Source organism: Durio zibethinus, chromosome 1 (assembly GCF_047325235.1).
Source record: "Durio zibethinus cultivar Kanyao isolate XHJ-2024 chromosome 1, ASM4732523v1, whole genome shotgun sequence".
In the NCBI taxonomy this organism is placed as follows: Eukaryota; Viridiplantae; Streptophyta; class Magnoliopsida; order Malvales; family Malvaceae; genus Durio; species Durio zibethinus.
Window position 1 is genome coordinate 10,891,755 of NC_143162.1, and position 17,285 is coordinate 10,909,039.

Sequence of the window (17,285 nt, forward strand, 5' to 3'; positions counted from 1 at the left end):
ACTTTTAAAGGAAAGAGATTTAAAAAAAAAATCTAAAGAAAATGAAGTAAATATGATTTTTTACCCTACTAACAAAAAGAAAAATTATAAGTGTCAAACATTAAAAGACCTTATAGTCCATTTTATTTTTCATCTTGAAGAGGAAAACAAAACTTTTAAAGAATAAAAAAAACAAAACTAAAGAAATTGAAGTAAAATTTGTTTTCCATCTTAGCAACAAAAAGAAAAATTATAGATGTTAGTCACTAAAAGGTTTCGTAGTCCATTTTATATATTAGTTAGATTTTTTTTTTAGATTCATATTAATTAGGTATCTTAACAAAGAATGCAATTATAAAATGATATATTATATTATCATTTTTTTTTAAAAAGTAGGTAAATGACCATCAATTCTAGGATAAAAAGAAAACATGATGAATTTGTAATATTGGATAGCAATTAGCAACTTTTCATGAAAATTTTTTCTTTGCCAAGTTTCATGAAAAATCTTTGTTATCCAATAAAAATATGGCAAAAGTGTCACAAAAGTTCCTGAGGTAAAATTTAATAATTACCCAATGTCTTATCGTTTTTTTTTAATCAATTAAACCTTACATATTTATTTTTATCAATTGAGTCCTTATTAAAAAAAAGTAAAAAAAAATTAATTATTTTTATCTAATTGAGAGCTTAATTGAATGAAAACATATATTTAAAAATTCAGTTGATTCAAAATAAAAAATTCATGATTTGATTGATTATAATAAAATATCATAGGCTTAATGATTATTAAATTTTTGTTTGAAGACATTTTAGATCTTTTTGCCTAAAATTATTGTATTTTTTATAAATAAACAAATTGAACATATCTTCAAATAATATTAAGCATTTATTTATATTAACACAGCTCGAAGAAGCATATGGTGGGTTGATTCAATGAAAACACAAAATGGAGTGGAATTAATAAGAAGTGAGTTTAACAAACTTGCTTTTTGGTTTTAAAAAATTTCATAAATATTCTTTAAAGATTATTACTTTTTTGTTTTATTCTTTCATCTATTTTTTAGAAGTTTTAAACTTATGTTTTATTTAATATTTAATATTTTTATTTTTTATATTTTAAAATTATTTTTATGATTTTTTTATATTTTTTGACATTAAAATTATGAAATTTTAATTTTATAAAAAGTTAAAATTTTAATATTAAATACATTAAAGTCAAAATTTTTTTAAAATTTCGTGAAAATCAATAACACAAATAAAATTTGGTGAAAGCCAATAAACCTAAAATATATTTGAGATAAAAGGAGTAATAATTTGAGGACATTTAAGATGGAGTAGAATTTGATTAAAGTTTCAACTTTTTTTACCATTAATTAAAATGCCCATTAATCTATGGAAAGAAAAAAGAAGTACGACAATTTGACTAAGATATCAAGCAAGATATAATTAGAGAAAAGAAGAAGAAAAAAAAGAATGCCAAATTGAAATGCTGATAAGTACTAGCTGAACTTAGATAATTCATCCTATCAAATTCAAAACCATATGGTTGATTCGACATCAAAGCCTTACTTAAAAAGTACAACAACAGTGAACAAATACAAAGCGAAAGATACAGGTGAGCCGAAACCGAAAGCCTCGAAGACAGGTATGAGGCATGAAATGTTGGGGATTCCAATTGGCTCCGTCACCCTCATTCGAAGCGAAGTTCTGTTACCCATAATATTAGTACTACTAGTATTTTACTTTGACTTGCACCTCTTTCACACGCAACGCCTACACCTGATTGGTCTGTCAGCTTCTACTACCCCTTGTATCGTGTGAGTGAGAGTTGCGTCCTTTTCCGCTCCAAAAACCGTGTTTTGCATTCAAAGCAAGAATTGTTATTGTTTTTTAACTTTAAAATAGCTCTCTCTCTCTCTCTCTGCATATTCTTCGCATGATCCCATCTTCAAAGCGCTGCTGCTTTTTGGGATTTCAATTGCCAAGGATTTTTCTTATTGAATTTAATTTCTTTTCCAAATCTGATTGATACGAATCTCAATCTCATAGAGACAGAGACTGAGCTAAGCGGTAGGATAACCGATCTAGCTGCGTAATTTCGAGCTCGGCCGGCGCTTGATCTGGAGATGCCTTATTAGGACACACTAATTTGGTTGGCTTAATTGATCTCATTACATCATTCACATTTTTTTATTTTGCATTTTTCTTTCTTCTTTTTAAGCGTCATTTCCGCTCTCAACTTCCAAGATCTGATCTGATCTGATCTGATCTGTCTGCTATCCGATTATGTTTCCTAATTCCTAATTTAATTATTTCGTGAAGAAATAAAAGTTAATCTTGAGTTGGCAGGATTTGAATTTTGATTTATTTTAGTAGATGTTATTTGCTTCTATTGTTTGAATTTGCTTGTTAGGTTATAAGAATTCAGCTAATCATTGTTGAGCGTGGATCCGCCGTTATTATATTAATGATAACCATTAAATTTGGAATGCAATTTTTACTAGGGTCCTGCCTGAATCTATCGGATCTATCTGGAAAACAATTTACATGGCTTAACTGGCTATGCTAACGGCAATCAGAATAAGCTATATCTATGCCTAGTTAGTTCTGCTGATTTTCATATTTTTATATTATGACCGAACTTTGGCATCCACATTCAACTTTTCTTCAAAATGTGAACTAGATTTTGCATTTCCCCTTTTTTTTTGTTTGTTTGGGTGTTAGTGTATGATGTTTCCGTGCCTAAATTACTTGGACTTGCCTTACTGTTTGTTGTCTCCTTATTTTATTGTGTATAGTTGTGATAGTTTTGGGGCAAACCAATGCAAAACGGGATGATAGAATGCAGTGTCTGCCATTCGAAGTTGGTTTCCCCAACTACCAGAGGTGTGTCTAGGGCTTATGACCGCCACAAAAGCAGGGTATCATCAAAGCAACATGCCCTTAATGTCCTCTTAGTTGTTGGTGATTGTGTTCTGGTTGGTTTCCAGGTAATTCATTATCTATTTCTGCTTTTATTTCATTTTTTTTAATAATCATACTTATTTGTCTGTTACCGACCCCTTCATCAATTTGTTGCAATATCTATTCTGCAATTAGGCATTTTAGCTTGTCATGGTTTGCTTGCAACTCTACTTAATCTTGATTCTTCACATGTATAATATTCTCTTTTTCTGCCAGCCTATTTTGGTTTATATGTCCAAGGTGGATGGGCGCTTCATGTTTAGCCCCATTAGTGTTAACTTTTTGACGGAGGCTGCAAAGGTTCTATTTGCAGTTGTTATGCTTATTTTACAGGTACATGCAAATTATTTCTTCAATGGTTAATTTGTTTTTCTTCCTTTGATTCAACCTTTCTACTTGGATTTATTGGGGTTGAGCTTTATAAGGTGAATAGGGTGTGCCCCCATTAAATTGACCTAATGCTTGTTGAACTTTGTATGGTTCTATAATGTGACCGCAAATAGATTCTTTGAGTGCATGTTGTATGTGTGCTGATGGGGGAAAAAGGGGGGGGGGGGGAATATTTGGACGTAGGACATAAATGATCTCTTTTTTTTTGCAATAAATGATCCTTTTAGCAATCTCATTAAAACCATTTTTACATGCCTACAGTCTAGACGTCAGCAAGTTGGCGAAAAGCCCCTTCTGTCAATTTCCACATTTATGCAGGTACGAATTTGTTAACGACATGCAGGATTTATACTTGAGTTGGATTAGTGGGATAAGTGGTAATAGTAAAAGTCTATAAGTTTAAAATTTTTATTTGAAGCTACTGATTGCCTAATTCAGTATGATTTTACACATAAAACATGTCTACTGGATACAAAACACATTTTACTATTCTTGGCACCAAGAGGTGTAATTTTGACATGATTCATATATAATCTTAGCAATAAGCATCATTTCTTGCAGGCAGCTCGGAACAATGTTCTTCTTGCTGTTCCAGCTCTTCTGTATGCCATCAATAATTATCTCAAGTTCATCATGCAGGTATATTTCTTCACAAGGATCCTCTTAGCATTTTATGAACGCTTTTAGGTAGTTTTGCTGCAGTCTGTTCTCTTGATTATCTATATACTGATTGGCATTGTCTTTTTCCTTGGGTCTGTTCTTAGCATGATGTAGGCATAATACATAACTAATTAGTGTCAACTGCTTTTTGGCAGCTTTATTTCAATCCTGCAACTGTGAAGATGCTGAGCAACCTCAAGGTAATTTTTGTTTTTAATAATCTATCTAACCTTGGTTCTTATTGGCAGCTATTACCTTCAATTTATTTGTGTGATTAGCTCTTGGCACTTTTCTTTATCTTATGTTGGTGATGCTTCAACAGTCAAGAGTTATTCTGTAGTACCATTAGTCCACTGATGCTAACATTTGCTGGCTAGTTTATTGCTCAATCAGACAATTTCCAAGTTCTCGGTATTCTTGTTTCTCAGCAGCTATAATTTCCTTCCTGATGAGAGTTTAACTGGGGTTACAATTTGCTTGGTAGTTCATTGCTTAATTATGCCTCTTTTGTGCTCCTCCTTTTCTTTTATTGTATGGTATTTGGAATTTGGATAGAGAGCTTGGTTGAAATTGGACATGCTAATTTTCAACAATTTCTTACTATTTATTGCCTCTAATTAACCTCAACATTATTGCCAATTAAGTAATGCTGGTACTTCTTCGCACAGTGCCACTTGCAAGAATTTTTCCTTCATTCCTCTGAGATATTCGAAATAGTTTTTTCTTTTAAAAAATTGCTTGTGCTCCTTGTAAAATTCTCTATTTTTGCTTGGTGAACATGTAGGTTTTGGTAATTGCTGTTTTGCTGAAGATGATAATGAGACGCAGATTTTCAGTGATACAGGTTAGACTTGATACGTATCAACTGCTTAATTAGAAGAAAGCACACATCAATACAGTAATTTGTATGCACTGAGTGCACATCTGATTCGTGGTTTTATGTGGTATCATTGACGTCTTTATTGCATGATAGGTGTGTAGCTAATTCATGTTTATTTTACAGTGGGAAGCTCTTGCTCTATTGCTCATTGGAATTAGTGTAAATCAGCTGCGTTCTTTACCTGAGGGTACTACAGCATTGGGTCTTCCGGTTTCAACGGGTGCTTACATCTACACATTGATCTTTGTAAGTGCTTTTGGTTATTTGCTATTTATATTTGGTGATGTCTTCTTTTATGTATGGGCCATGCGATTAGTCTTATTGACAGAAAGTAGTTTTGTGTTCATCATTCTTTTGTATCTTTGTTTTTTTCCCTATTGTTTGTTTTTACACATTCTGGAAGCTTAACATTGGATATAATCTTTCAGGTAACCATTCCATCTCTGGCCTCTGTCTTCAATGAGTATGCTCTGAAGAGTCAGTATGAGACAAGCATCTATCTTCAGGTGATCTTTAGACTTTTTAGCTATGCGGGCCTCTCTTCTGTTTTGAGAAATGCTTTTATAGCTATGATTTGTTAGTTTCGAAGGGAGTGATTGGTTTGTTAGAATTGTAGTAACTATTGCAGCCCTTGTACCTGTTATGTGTACAAGAGCTTAGTTTCTTTTCTTCCTTCAGGTTTGTGTAGTGTATCTTGACATTATGTTTGCTCAGATATTAGGAAGTTTGCTCATCTGGGAAATGTACTGAAGTTTCTCTTTGCTACAAGATATTTGCAGCCATCTAGCATGGTTATTGAATGAGTTCTTAATGGAAGCAATAGAATTTTTCTTTTTGGTCTGGTTCCTAAAGAAAGGCTTAAGAATACTTACTTTTATATGGTTATCCTCTAAAATATTTTCTCTTGTTTGGTTTGCAGAACTTATTTTTATATGGTTATGGTGCTATATTTAACTTTCTGGCAATACTGGGAACAGCTGTTGTTAAAGGTATGGTAAAGCATTATGATATTCGATTCTGCAAAGCAACCTAAAAGTATACACAGAAGAGCTATTGGCTATACAGTTAAAATTTAAATTTCTTTCTTCAGATGCATCTTTAATTACTTTAATTTTGAACAAGCTTTATGCTTCAGTATATTTACTCATGATTAAACTTTATTGGTTACTTCTCCATAATTTTTTGTCTGAATAAGCAACCAGTAAGCCAGTTTGAAATCTTCATTTGTGTATCTGCTATTCTGATGTTCTCATTTTATTATTTCAGGTCCTAGCAGCTTTGATATCCTACAAGGACATTCAAAAGCTACCATGCTTCTTATATGTAACAATGCAGCCCAAGGAATTTTATCCTCTTTTTTCTTCAAATATGCTGGTAATTTTTTAATTTCATTAATTTTCATGGACTGTTCTAAGCTAATATGGAATTAGAATTTACTAAAAGATAGCTTCAATGAGGCATCCTACCAGTTATGTTTTCCAGACATATAACTTGTCTTCTTCAACTTATTCTTCTGTGCATTCAGATACAATTTTGAAGAAGTATTCTTCGACGGTTGCTACAATCTTTACTGGCATAGCATCTGCTGCACTATTTGGCCATGCTTTGACCATGAACTTCATCCTAGGAATTTCAATTGTGTTCATATCAATGCACCAGGTAATTAGTAAGGATGCTGCCTTATTTATGGCTAACATTATTCTGAAAATTAGGGCATTCTGCTTCTCTACCTTTTGTTTGTGGTTTTAGTTTGATGTTCTACTTTCCTTTGTAGTTCTTTTCACCTCTTTCCAAAGTCAAGGATGAACAACAGAATGGGAAGCTGGAACTGGTAGATTATCAGGACAACCACAGGTTTATAAATATACCCCTCTTTTCCATTTTCCTAACAAATCTTTTAAGATGAATTTTAGTATAGTGATTGTGCCATTGCTTCAAGTTGGTGTTCTTTTTATTTTTAATTTTTGTACATTTGACTTTACCTGTCCTTGATGGTTTAAGTTAGACTGTTCCTGCTTCATGCTTCAGATGAATTCCGCGGGGATAATGATTGCTCCTGATTTAGCAGCATTCTAACTAGAATTTTGCCTGAGTCAAATATTTTTATCTGTACAATATATGGAAAAGTGTTTCAATTAACTTAGCTCCTGCATTGCGGTTACAAATTTTTGTTCATTTTTTTATTATGTAAATTCAGGTCCAAAGAATCTTTCATTAATATGGCAGCAGGAGCAAATGAAGAGGTATGAATTTTCTGTGAAAGTGTTTGTTGTTCCCATGGAGAGGGTCTTTTGTTCTCCAACTTAATGTTTTTAATTTGTCTCTTTCCAGGCTAGTCATCGTGTTGGATCTGATGAGAGACAACCACTTCTTCCCACTTGAAGTTTCTTGGAGTATGTGACGACCTTTTTATTTCTTGGTGTTTCTTAATTTTGAAATGTTTCTGTGTTTTTTTTTTATTGCACCAAGTTCCTTAGAAAAGAAGTAGAGGGTTATCATGGTGAATTGTGTTTGCTAATTTTGCATTAACTACTTCCTTCTCTGATCTTTTTCTCTTCAAAATTAGAACCTGGACCAAACTCGTCCTTCTCAGTGGATTATAAGGCCTTAAGAGCTGAATAAATAAATGGAAAGCCTTGTATTAGTATGATAGATATTTCTGATTGAACTGCGCAAGTCTAGCGGTATCTTAGATGTAGAATATGCCCTCACCAAGTTATACTTTATTGGCGTATTACAAATGAATGTGACACAGTTGTTGTAATTGATTGCAGGAAATTTGTTAGAAGGAATTCTTTTGGCAGGTGATGTTGGGTGGTGCTAGAGATAAACCAGATTTTGGAACATTTAATCGAATAAAACCTTAAAAATGAGGTTATTTTTTGTTATAATTTACTCGGGTCAGATGCTGGAGCCATCCAGTACTTGTTGCTCTGGGATACTGGTTAGAGAAGAGAAGTGCGGTTGGCTTGGTGCTGTGAGTCCCTAGTGATTCCTCTGCCTTCCCTCCCTCCATATGCAAAGATTTATGTGTTATTTGTATTCTTTATTATCATAAGAGCAGGTATAGAGAACAATTTTTCTTCTTCTTTTTGCCAAGTATTATTCTTTTTCTAGATAGTTGATTTTATAGGGTTTAAATTTCGTTTTATTTTGACATGAGAATGAGAATACAAAACTATTAATGGAAAAACATTTGGTTTTCCTCTGGTCATGGATTGATACCTATTTAATTGTAATTTGGTGTGGAGAGCAATGAATGGTATAATCTTTCATCATACCTACCTCGATTTCAAAGTGGGAATTTATTTGTAGTGATATTTTTAAAATTTTAAAATAAAATTATTTTATTTGGTAAAATAATTATTATAATTATCGAAAATTTTTAAATTAAAAAAAAATTTAGACGGTTCAAATTTATTTCAAGAAGTAAAAATTTACCAAATTCTTTGTTTTTTTTTTTTGTTTAATAAGATACAAACATTTATTATGTTTTTTAAGCAATTTTTATTTTCTTAAATTCTAACTATAAAAAATTTATTTTTTATATTATTAGTAATATTTATTAATTTATGCATTTTTACAAATAATGATCTTTGAATTGCATATTTAAGTCAATATTTTTCTTTTTCTACTATAAAAATCGTTATTTTTTATTTTAATTTTTTTTATTGCATCAAATTCTAATATTTTATTTTTTAAAAATATTTATTCAAACAATTCAATTACAAATGTTAATTTTTTCAAATTGTGCATTTTAAAATATAATTTTTTTTAAAAAAATTTACCATACAATTAAGTATAATGATTATTTGTCATTGAGGTCTTAACTTAGTAGCAAAAGGTCTTAGAACTTTTAGATTTTATATTCAAATTCTATCATGTGTGGGTTTGATTGTTTAATTATTTTTAGTTTGTTAGTTAATTATTCAGTTATTATGATTTAATTATAATGTAATAGTTTATTATTCAATTAATTATATAAATATAATACTTAATTATGATTGTAACTTAAAAAATATACTGATTATTTTGGATTATTTTAGTCATGTTTCATTTTAGATATTTAATATATATAGTGATTCAAATAGAGGTATAGGTGATAATAGTTTGAATTAAATCAAATTTGATTTGATTTTTTTAAATAATGTGTAGTTTTATAAATTATTAAAATCTAAATTATTTTTTTTAATTCAATTCAATCTGAATTAAATTTTATTAATTCGGTTTAATTTAGTTCATCAATTTTTAAATTTTAAATTTTTATATATTATTTTAATATAATTTTTAATATATTTAAACAAATTTAGATATAAAATAATTAATTTTATTTTACAAAAATTTTAAAAATATATAAAAATTAATAAAAATATATAATTCAATTTAATTCAATTCTTTTAAATTTTTATTTTTCAATTTAATTTAAACTTAATATATATTTAATATTTAAATTAAATTTAAATTAAATTTAAATTAAATAAAAAATCAAAATTAAATATTTTAATTTTGAATCTATATTCGATCCTGTCCAATCTTTTCACCCTAAACAGCGGAACTTGGGCAATTTAAAAAAAAAAAAGCTGTGGTCAGACGATAGGAAGCTCCTCAACTGGTAAGGTGGATGCATGGCATGGCAATTGATGATAGGATGGGTCTTCTTGAGGTTGAATTGAATGTGGGTAATATCTATTATTCTACCTCTATGTCCATGTCTACGCAAGCTAGCTATGTGGAAAACATAGATACAGCCAGCTCTCCATTTGTATTGACGTTTAGGGGACGTTAAAAGTCTAATTTTGAGTTAATTTTTTTTATTTATATTAGAATTTTCTTTTCATGATGTAATAAAAAATAATAATAATAAAAAAATAGAATAAAGCAAGAATTTTTTTTTTTTGGCCAATATAAAGCAAGAACTTAAAGTGATGAATTTTTTTTGGCTTTTAATAAAACAGAAAAATAAAATAATTTTTAATAAATTACATCATTCATCATTTAATTATTATCTTATTTTTAAAATAGTTATTAAATTTATTAATTTAATTATTAAAATTTAAATAAAATTTATCATTCAATCGTTAATATTTAATGACAAATTAATATGATATTAAATTATTAAATATTTTAATTTAATTATTAAATTTTATTTAAATATTTTTTATCATTTCATCATTAATTTTTACGATATATTAATGTGATATTTTTATAATTTTACATCAACTCCTAAATATTACATGCATTATCACATAAATAAAATTTACTTTTTAAAAATTTATAATATCACGATAACAATATTATATATTATATAAAATGATGTGATATTATTATGTGATAATTAATAATTAAGTGAAATGATCATTACAAATTAAACGATTGACTGATAAAAAATATTTATTTAAATTTTAATAATTAAATTAAAAAATTTAATAATTAAGGGATTATTTTAGAAACAAGATTAATAATATATTTTATTTATTTTTGCCACGTAGGATAGATAGGTCAGGTAACGGAAAGGTGTGGATTAGAAGTTTAGTACCTTAGACTACTTGAATTCGGAAAGTACAAGCCAGAAGCGGAACTGAGAAGCAACGAATAGAATAGAACAGACGAAACCGTGTTTCCCTTTGCCAGGTGAAGCCCTGTGTGGCGGTCTTCATTCCTTCCTCGTAACTAACCACAACCAGAAATGAAACCTTAGTTATTAGTACCTTTGGCTGCTTCATTGGAAATTTATTTGTATAATTGCAGTGGCAAAGCAGTCTTCCTTCCTTAATTCTTTGTTAATACTATTATTTTTTGTTTAGATTAGATGAAGTGTGTGAAGAGCCGCGGCCTGCCCTTGTCCTTGTCCTTGCCTTCTCCATTTCCATCTGCTTCTCCTCCTCTGTTTCTATTGGGCTGCACCAAATCTAAAACATATCGCCCGCAGCTATCCTTCCCCACTCCGCGTCGTTCTCGCCGTTCTCGCTCTTCTCGTTCTTCTCGCTTCCCAAGGAATCGAAACTACGACAACGACAACAACCTTAGCCTCGGCCTTAGACGGAGCATCGAGTTCGAATCATCCCCATATAACCACAATGTCAAATTGGTCCTCGACTTTGACCAAATTTCGTCCCTGTCCTCCTCCACCGTAAACCGCCTCGTCTCTTTCTCCACTGACGCTTTCCAAGACCTCCAAAATTTGATTCAAATCAATACTCAAGCTCGCACCCTTCAACTCTCATGCCGCAAGTCCACCCTTCAATTTCTTGCCGCTTTCCTCACTTGTGGCTTCCTCATTGCTTTTGCTTTGAGGGTTTTTGTTAAGATGGGTTTGGCCTTCAAGGCTCGGTTTAGGCCTAAGCACAAGGTTATTGTCCGGAGGGATAGGAGTCTTGGAGGAAGAGAGGTGATTGTAGGGACAAACAGGGACCAGGATCACCCTTCTAATTGCAGGGCTTTGCACAATCCCTTATCCTTGTCCACCGTTCCCACTGTTACCAATAAGACCCATTCTCCACGCCTCCAGGTTAGGGAAAAGTTGCCAAAATGGTGGCCTCAACCGGATTCAATGCCTAAAGGGGGTTCTGTCTTCAATTCCGAGTATTACCAAACTCAGGCCAACAGATTGATCAGAGGTCCATTCTTTTTTATTAACTAATTTCAATTCATATTTGTTTACGTAATGTTTGGTTGAAAATTCAGTATTAGACTGAACATTATCCCCCTTGGTTTGCAGGTAAAAGTTGATCTTTTTTTCAAATTTCTCTACTTGTTATATATACTCGATACTCATGTTTGACATCTTCAAGGCAACTTATCTACTTCATTTCCAGCAATCATCGAAAACAGATTGGGTGGAAAAGACATTACAGAGGATGATATAATTCAAGTCAGTGCCTTTTTAACCTTATTTATTTATTTCCCACATTCACGCATTATCTCAGTGTTATGCTTAGAAAATGATGTATTCAGGATTCCTTATGAGGTTTCGTTTTTTTTTATGTAGAATAGTTAACTGAGTCACCGCAAGTTGGAATACTAAATTCCTTGCAAATGTTGTACTCTTTCTACGATATTAATATGCATGCAAAAATATGATTGATGATTGTGTTTTATGCAGCATAATATGTACTTACTTCATTTTAACCTGCATCTAGTGACTATTTCATTCTTTGGAAATGGAAGATATTAGTGTTCTCTTGACCTTGGACAAAATTCCCAAATTACTTCTAATGGATTTGATGTTCTACTGCAATTGCACTTCCTTTGCTGGATTAGCTGATCCTTGAACTATGTGTACTGTCCTTTCTTTTTGCCTGTATGTGTGAGCAGTTGCGTCAAATATGCAGGACATCTGGTGTACGGGTCTCCATTGACACAACTAACACACGGGATTCATTCTATCGTGCATCTATTGAGTTGGTTTTAAACGTCTGCTGCAGGTATAGAGTTTTTTTCTTTTTTTGGCAAAATTTCTACACTTTTGTGTTGTTTCTCTCTTTCTTTTCCTCCTTTCTTTTTTTTTTTTTAATGTATGAGACTTTATCTTCTAACTTGTTTAAATATTTTGCATGACTTAGATAATCTTGTGCTGCTACGATATCAGTAAACCTGTAACATGCTTAGAACTTTTGCAGGGTGCCAAGTCACTCTACCTGTGTTCAGATTGATGGTGAAGATGCTCGGCAATTTCTTTCTGGGCTAGCTGAAAATATTGGACTTGACAATATCCGTGCTTCTAGAATGGTATCTGCTGGTGTCGCTGCACGAACACGTTTAGGATTTTTGCAGGCTTGGGTAATTTTTCATACTCTTATTCTTGTATGTGCTAGCTTTTGCACATTTAGATGATTTTCTTTCCTATTTTCATAGGAATTTGTTTAGAGTATCAAGAATAATATTGAAGCTGAGTGTTCCTTGAAAACCAATGAGGCCGTACTTGCCCGGATCATCACATCAATAGAGAAGCAAGAGCATTAGCAACTTTGTTGTTGAAATTTATTGATTAACATCGGCAGTGGTGTCCTGTTTTCCAGAAGCCTATATTTTGTGTAATCTATCATCCAAGTTCTTGACAGCATGCTTTGCGAAATTTATATGATGCTTAGTACTTGTGGTATCAGTTTTGTCACAAATTTTTAATAGAGTTATTGCAGCTTGCTACAGGGTTCCTACCCTCACCCCCTTTTTCTCCTATTTATATAACTTTAGAGAACCATGATCTTACCCTTTTGGCTACTTTGTTGAATTCTTGATTTTCATGGTGCCATTTGGTTGCAGGCTTTTGAAATGCAAGGTAAACATACTGAAGCAGTTTTGGAACTTATGAAGATATGTCTTGTACACCAAATCTTTCCTCCTGAAGAGTCCTCGGTATGTAATTTGATTTTTTTTTTGTCAGTTGCTAAATTGCTATATCAAGTTTAAAGTTTTTTTGGGAATTTCTTATTTTTGTTTTACTTTTTGTTTCTTATTTTTGTTTTACCTTTTAAAGTTACCGTTCACGTTGATAGTTATGGCAATGTTTTTCTTGAACTTTTCAAAACTGCCATTTGTAGGCTTTTCTTGATGATTGCTAACCCATATTAAGTTTGGGGTTTAAATTATTTCCACAGCCTGAGATGGAGATGGTGGCTCGAGGATTGGAGAAGATTTTGAAGGTGGAGCAGAGGGAATTGCTGATGGGTATGCTGGTAGGGGTTTGTAGCGGAGAGAGTCGAAGAAGTGCGGCAGAAGCTCTGGGTTTGGCCTGTTGACATATTCTCTGTTGCCAGCCAAAAGCCTCTATATATTTTTTTTTACCCAATAGACTAGATAGCTTAAATTCTTTTTATTTTTAGAAAAACAGAATGCTTTACTACAGTGTTGGGAATAATTAGGAGAGGAAGAAAAGATGCTCAAATATGGAAAATTTCAGGTGACATGACTTTCTTCAAGCGTATTTCGATAATTCAGCCATTTTGCTTTAAAATGAAAATAAAGTAAATATTAGTATTTGCTTTCTTCTTGTTTTAAATTGCTTTGCTTGTGAAAGCCTATAACTTATAGGCGGTTTAAGTCGATGCACCGTCAAAATTATCCTCATTTTCGGTTTATTTATTTATTTATTTTATTGTTGTAACTTGTAAGCAGTGTGAATAACAGATAAGCACCTTCATAATACCTCACTCAAAGCGCATGCACAATGCCCTTTCAGCAAGCCAGACGCTACATACATGGGGAACCCCTTTAGCAACCGTGCACGTAGCTCATAGCATCATGTTCCAACCAGCCAGTTATGTTCTCCACGGAGGTTAGGGCTAGAAGAGAATTCATTCTTCTTTTTTGGTCAAGAGAAATATAACGGAAGAGGTCATCAGAAGAGTGGATTCCGCTAATAGAAAGTCATTATCTTTTAAAAAAGCCCACTGTGAAACTTGAAATAGTGAGTCATCTTTGGCAAGCCACAAGAAGTTCTCCCTAAACATAAAATTTTGATATAAATGATATAAGATAAGCAAAATGCATAACAAATTACTATGATTCACAATGATTAAGCCCTTCAAATAAGCTTGGCATAGTTCCAATGAGCTACTGCTAAGCACCCCAACATTATTGAATTTTTAGCCCATCTAACTGAAGTAGGAAAATGATTAATCAGTTGTAGTTTCTCACAGCAATGCTGATTCATAAGCTAATCAATGTAGCTTACCAACAAGATAGGCCACATGAAGCAGTTCTATCTCTGCATCTTCTCTCTAGTGATCTATAAGGAAGTCCCACTTTACCTTTCCGTCTAGCTATGTAGTTGACCACATCTCTCTTAATGCACTTCAAGTTCCTATCTTCATAGGTTGCTTCCTGGAGGGCTCTGATGTTGAAAGTTGAGCAGTATTATGAGGCAAAATGAAGGATTTGGCTAAAAAGATTCTCAGCCTGCTTATTCTCTAGAGTCTCTTCAGACTGGTTTTCAATGGCCTCTGGTGATTGACAGTGATGTTGCACGATTCCCTCTTAAAGCACTTCTAGTTCCTATCTCCCTGGAAGACTTTGTGCAAGGCTCTGATGTTGAAAGCTGAGGATTAATTTTAGATATGACGATGGATTTGGCTGAGAGATTCTTACTCTTACCCTGCTTGTGTTATCAATGTTCTCCGTAATTGTTTTCCGTGGTCTCTGATGATGAAAGTTGAATGAGTTTTATATGCTTTATAGAAGATTTTGACGAAATTCACTCATGCTTTTCTGTAAGTAACTTCAGCCTTTTCATGCTTCTGGTGGTAACACCTGTACTTGGGGTAAGGATGCTTACACCCATCCTTGACTGACCGTTATTCTGGGAATCCACTGTTCTTTTACTCCTTGAATATGAGATGTTATCATCTACATGCTTCTGAATAACCTTAACCTTCTTATCACAATTTGAATTATCAGCATGAGCAGAATAAGGACAGACCTTTGGATGCTCGTTTCCCATGTTTGAATCAACTGAAATTATTGCATCGGTACTGAGTTTTTCCAGCAAGTGAGAAAAAGTAGTTCTTTTCAGAATAGAGTTTTGAGAATCTCCAGCAGAAAACATTAGTAGATCACGTATCTTAGTAGCAGGGAGATTTTCTAAAGAAGCTGGCAGGAAAGAAATCATATTGCTGTGAGAAGACCTGTTATCTCCAAGTAGACTAAAAGGATCTTCATTAGAAAACTGTGAAGCATATTCCTCCCAATCATATGGAAATCCAAAGAGGAAATGACTGCAAACCTGCAAGGATTAAGATTGAGAAATTTGAGCTCCAATCCTTGCGAAAAAAGCAAGGAGTTACAAATGTGCATGACAAGAACAGTTGCATTGCGAATCATCAGCTTATACTTTGTAGTTGTTTTGGTAGTGTTTTGTCTATCAATTTGGTTTATCTGTCCCTAAGTTAAATCACTAAGATCCATTTTAAATAAACAAGGCAGCAACGCACAGCTCAACGAAGATAATAATTAAGGACATGATAATATTGTTGGCTAATATACAGGATAGAATGAATAGAAGCAGTAATTACATACCTCAGGTGGAAATCCATTTTGAAGTGAACGAGAGGTATTGATGAAGCCGCTGATAGCAATTGCGATGCCATCTGTAGTCTCAAGAGTGGTGGCATCATGTCTTTTGGCGATGGCTGCAGAGCAAAACACCCTTTGTCCTTGTCTCCTGTTCATTCATAACCCAATATACATATAAAAGCACTAAAACAAGAAAAAGCTATATGTTCATCACAAATTCACAAATGTGGTCAGAGTTTGAACTTGATCATCTTCCACTTTTTTTTTAAAGAAGAAAAAAATGATTACTCGGAATCATGCTGCAAAAAGAAAACCCTTTCTTTGGATTTTTGTGAAATTGGGGAAGCGTGAATAAATGTATGAAGCAAAGAAAATTGAAGGTGAGTTAGAGGCTACCCTCTGCATTCAAATCCTCCAACAGCTAAACCACTGGGATGCGCCATGTCCAGCCACCAATCATGCAACAGCACCTGTAGCCCCAATATTCAATTATCACAGAACATAATCTTTTAATTGACTTGTATTATTATTAGAATGAAAAAGAGTCTAAAGAAAGAAAGAAGAATGGAAAACTCACAGAGTTGAGGGATAGATTAGCGAGAGGAATAGCAACATCGACGGGGATGGGGATGGGGTCGTTGGATTTATATGACTTTGGAGAATATGTTGTCCCTCTTCTCTTCCACATTTGTGATGGTTCGCGCGGCGGGCAACTCAACTCCTCTGCCTCTGGATTCTTAAATTCTTCTTTTTGGGTTGGTTTAGGGCTAATTTAACATTACATCTTAGACGTGTCAAATAGGTGGACGCGGACCCGCACAGTCTATTTAAATATTAGTTTATATGTTAATTGTGTCATTTAATATTAGCTTATATGTTAATTAATCATGATGATCCAACTATAAAAATTACTGTATGCTGTCATCGCTTATAAAGGTTAAGGTAATGGTCTAATATGACACATAATAATTTTCATGGGTTGTGTTGAGAAGATAATAAATATATAATAAAATAAAAAAAAATACATAATTTATGTGGTTCAATAATAAAATATTTATATTCAAAAAATGAATAATAAAATTCACTACATAAAGATATTAAAATTATAATTCTAATATTTTTTGAAAAGAGGTACACGCACATTATTTATCTAATATCTAGTAATATGCATATAGTGAAAGTTTTATTGATTGATTCATATATTAGAAAGTAAGTGAAATTTTATTTTTTTTTTTTGATAAATTATATATTAAAATTTCTTTATAAGAGAAAATATTTTAAAAGCATCTTATCTAACGGTATTTCTTGAAATTATTTTATAATTAGATAATATATCATTTTTAATTAAATAATTAAAAACTTTTATTATTTGCAAAACAAATGGTTGCATAAATTGCAT

The 17,285-nt window shown here is 32.3% G+C and overlaps 3 protein-coding genes across 10 annotated transcripts; 2 read left to right on the forward strand and 1 right to left on the reverse strand.

The window, feature by feature from the left end:
* The first annotated feature begins 1,849 nt into the window (after positions 1-1,849).
* Positions 1,850-8,090, forward strand: LOC149520349 (CMP-sialic acid transporter 3-like). 4 transcript variants are annotated; one of them, XM_089763217.1, is made up of 16 exons: positions 1,850-2,134; positions 2,781-2,972; positions 3,163-3,279; positions 3,598-3,654; positions 3,898-3,975; positions 4,152-4,196; positions 4,781-4,840; positions 5,000-5,122; positions 5,305-5,382; positions 5,796-5,865; positions 6,143-6,250; positions 6,402-6,535; positions 6,651-6,730; positions 7,074-7,119; positions 7,208-7,269; positions 7,651-8,090. In XM_089763217.1, exons 2-15 carry the CDS (start codon positions 2,805-2,807, stop codon positions 7,256-7,258), a joined length of 1,215 nt encoding a protein of 404 aa, XP_089619343.1. In that variant the 5' UTR covers positions 1,850-2,134; positions 2,781-2,804; the 3' UTR covers positions 7,259-7,269; positions 7,651-8,090. The 4 variants fall into 4 exon arrangements, with proteins under 4 accessions (XP_089619343.1, XP_089619346.1, XP_089619348.1 ...); XM_089763220.1 differs by lacking the exon at positions 4,781-4,840; XM_089763222.1 differs by lacking the exon at positions 3,163-3,279.
* A 2,275-nt stretch (positions 8,091-10,365) lies between these two features.
* LOC111312116 (phosphoribosylformylglycinamidine synthase) lies at positions 10,366-13,874 on the forward strand. Of its 5 annotated transcripts, XR_002692790.2 has the most exons (7): positions 10,506-11,493; positions 11,668-11,747; positions 12,191-12,300; positions 12,496-12,655; positions 12,731-12,909; positions 13,139-13,231; positions 13,417-13,874. XR_002692790.2 is itself a non-coding variant. In XM_022912129.2 (6 exons), exons 1-6 carry the CDS (start codon positions 10,686-10,688, stop codon positions 13,612-13,614), a joined length of 1,368 nt encoding a protein of 455 aa, XP_022767864.1. In that variant the 5' UTR covers positions 10,366-10,685; the 3' UTR covers positions 13,615-13,874. The 5 variants fall into 5 exon arrangements, 4 of the variants coding, with proteins under 4 accessions (XP_022767864.1, XP_022767865.1, XP_089619357.1 ...); XM_022912129.2 differs by lacking the exon at positions 12,731-12,909 and having other exon boundaries at positions 10,366-11,493; positions 11,692-11,747; positions 13,474-13,874; XM_022912130.2 differs by lacking the exon at positions 12,731-12,909 and having other exon boundaries at positions 10,451-11,493.
* Positions 13,875-14,311: 437 nt separating this feature from the next.
* Positions 14,312-16,691, reverse strand: LOC111312117 (uncharacterized). The gene is made up of 4 exons (XM_022912132.2): positions 16,464-16,691; positions 16,283-16,356; positions 15,890-16,034; positions 14,312-15,596 (listed from the first exon to the last, which is right to left on the reverse strand). The coding sequence occupies exons 1-4, from the start codon at positions 16,572-16,574 to the stop codon at positions 15,069-15,071; spliced, it is 858 nt and encodes a 285-aa protein (XP_022767867.2). The 5' UTR covers positions 16,575-16,691; the 3' UTR covers positions 14,312-15,068.
* Positions 16,692-17,285: the final 594 nt, after the last annotated feature.

Bases quoted from the DNA above. Each gene is read 5' to 3' on its own strand.
- LOC111312116 (XM_022912128.2), top strand. From the start codon at position 10,686: ATGAAGTGTGTGAAGAGCCGCGGCCTGCCCTTGTCCTTGTCCTTGCCT. The intron at 11,494-11,667 runs GTCCATTCTTTT...GACATCTTCAAG, and splicing joins GGCCAACAGATTGATCAGAG to GCAACTTATCTACTTCATTT. The intron at 12,656-13,138 runs GTAATTTTTCAT...ATTTGGTTGCAG, and splicing joins TAGGATTTTTGCAGGCTTGG to GCTTTTGAAATGCAAGGTAA.
- LOC149520349 (XM_089763217.1), top strand. From the start codon at position 2,805: ATGCAAAACGGGATGATAGAATGCAGTGTCTGCCATTCGAAGTTGGTT. The intron at 5,866-6,142 runs GTATGGTAAAGC...TTATTATTTCAG, and splicing joins GGGAACAGCTGTTGTTAAAG to GTCCTAGCAGCTTTGATATC. The intron at 7,120-7,207 runs GTATGAATTTTC...GTCTCTTTCCAG, and splicing joins CAGCAGGAGCAAATGAAGAG to GCTAGTCATCGTGTTGGATC.
- LOC111312117 (XM_022912132.2), bottom strand. From the start codon at position 16,574: ATGTGGAAGAGAAGAGGGACAACATATTCTCCAAAGTCATATAAATCC. The intron at 16,035-16,282 runs GTAGCCTCTAAC...ATGAATGAACAG, and splicing joins GGAGGATTTGAATGCAGAGG to GAGACAAGGACAAAGGGTGT. The intron at 15,597-15,889 runs GTATGTAATTAC...TAATCCTTGCAG, and splicing joins AAAATGGATTTCCACCTGAG to GTTTGCAGTCATTTCCTCTT.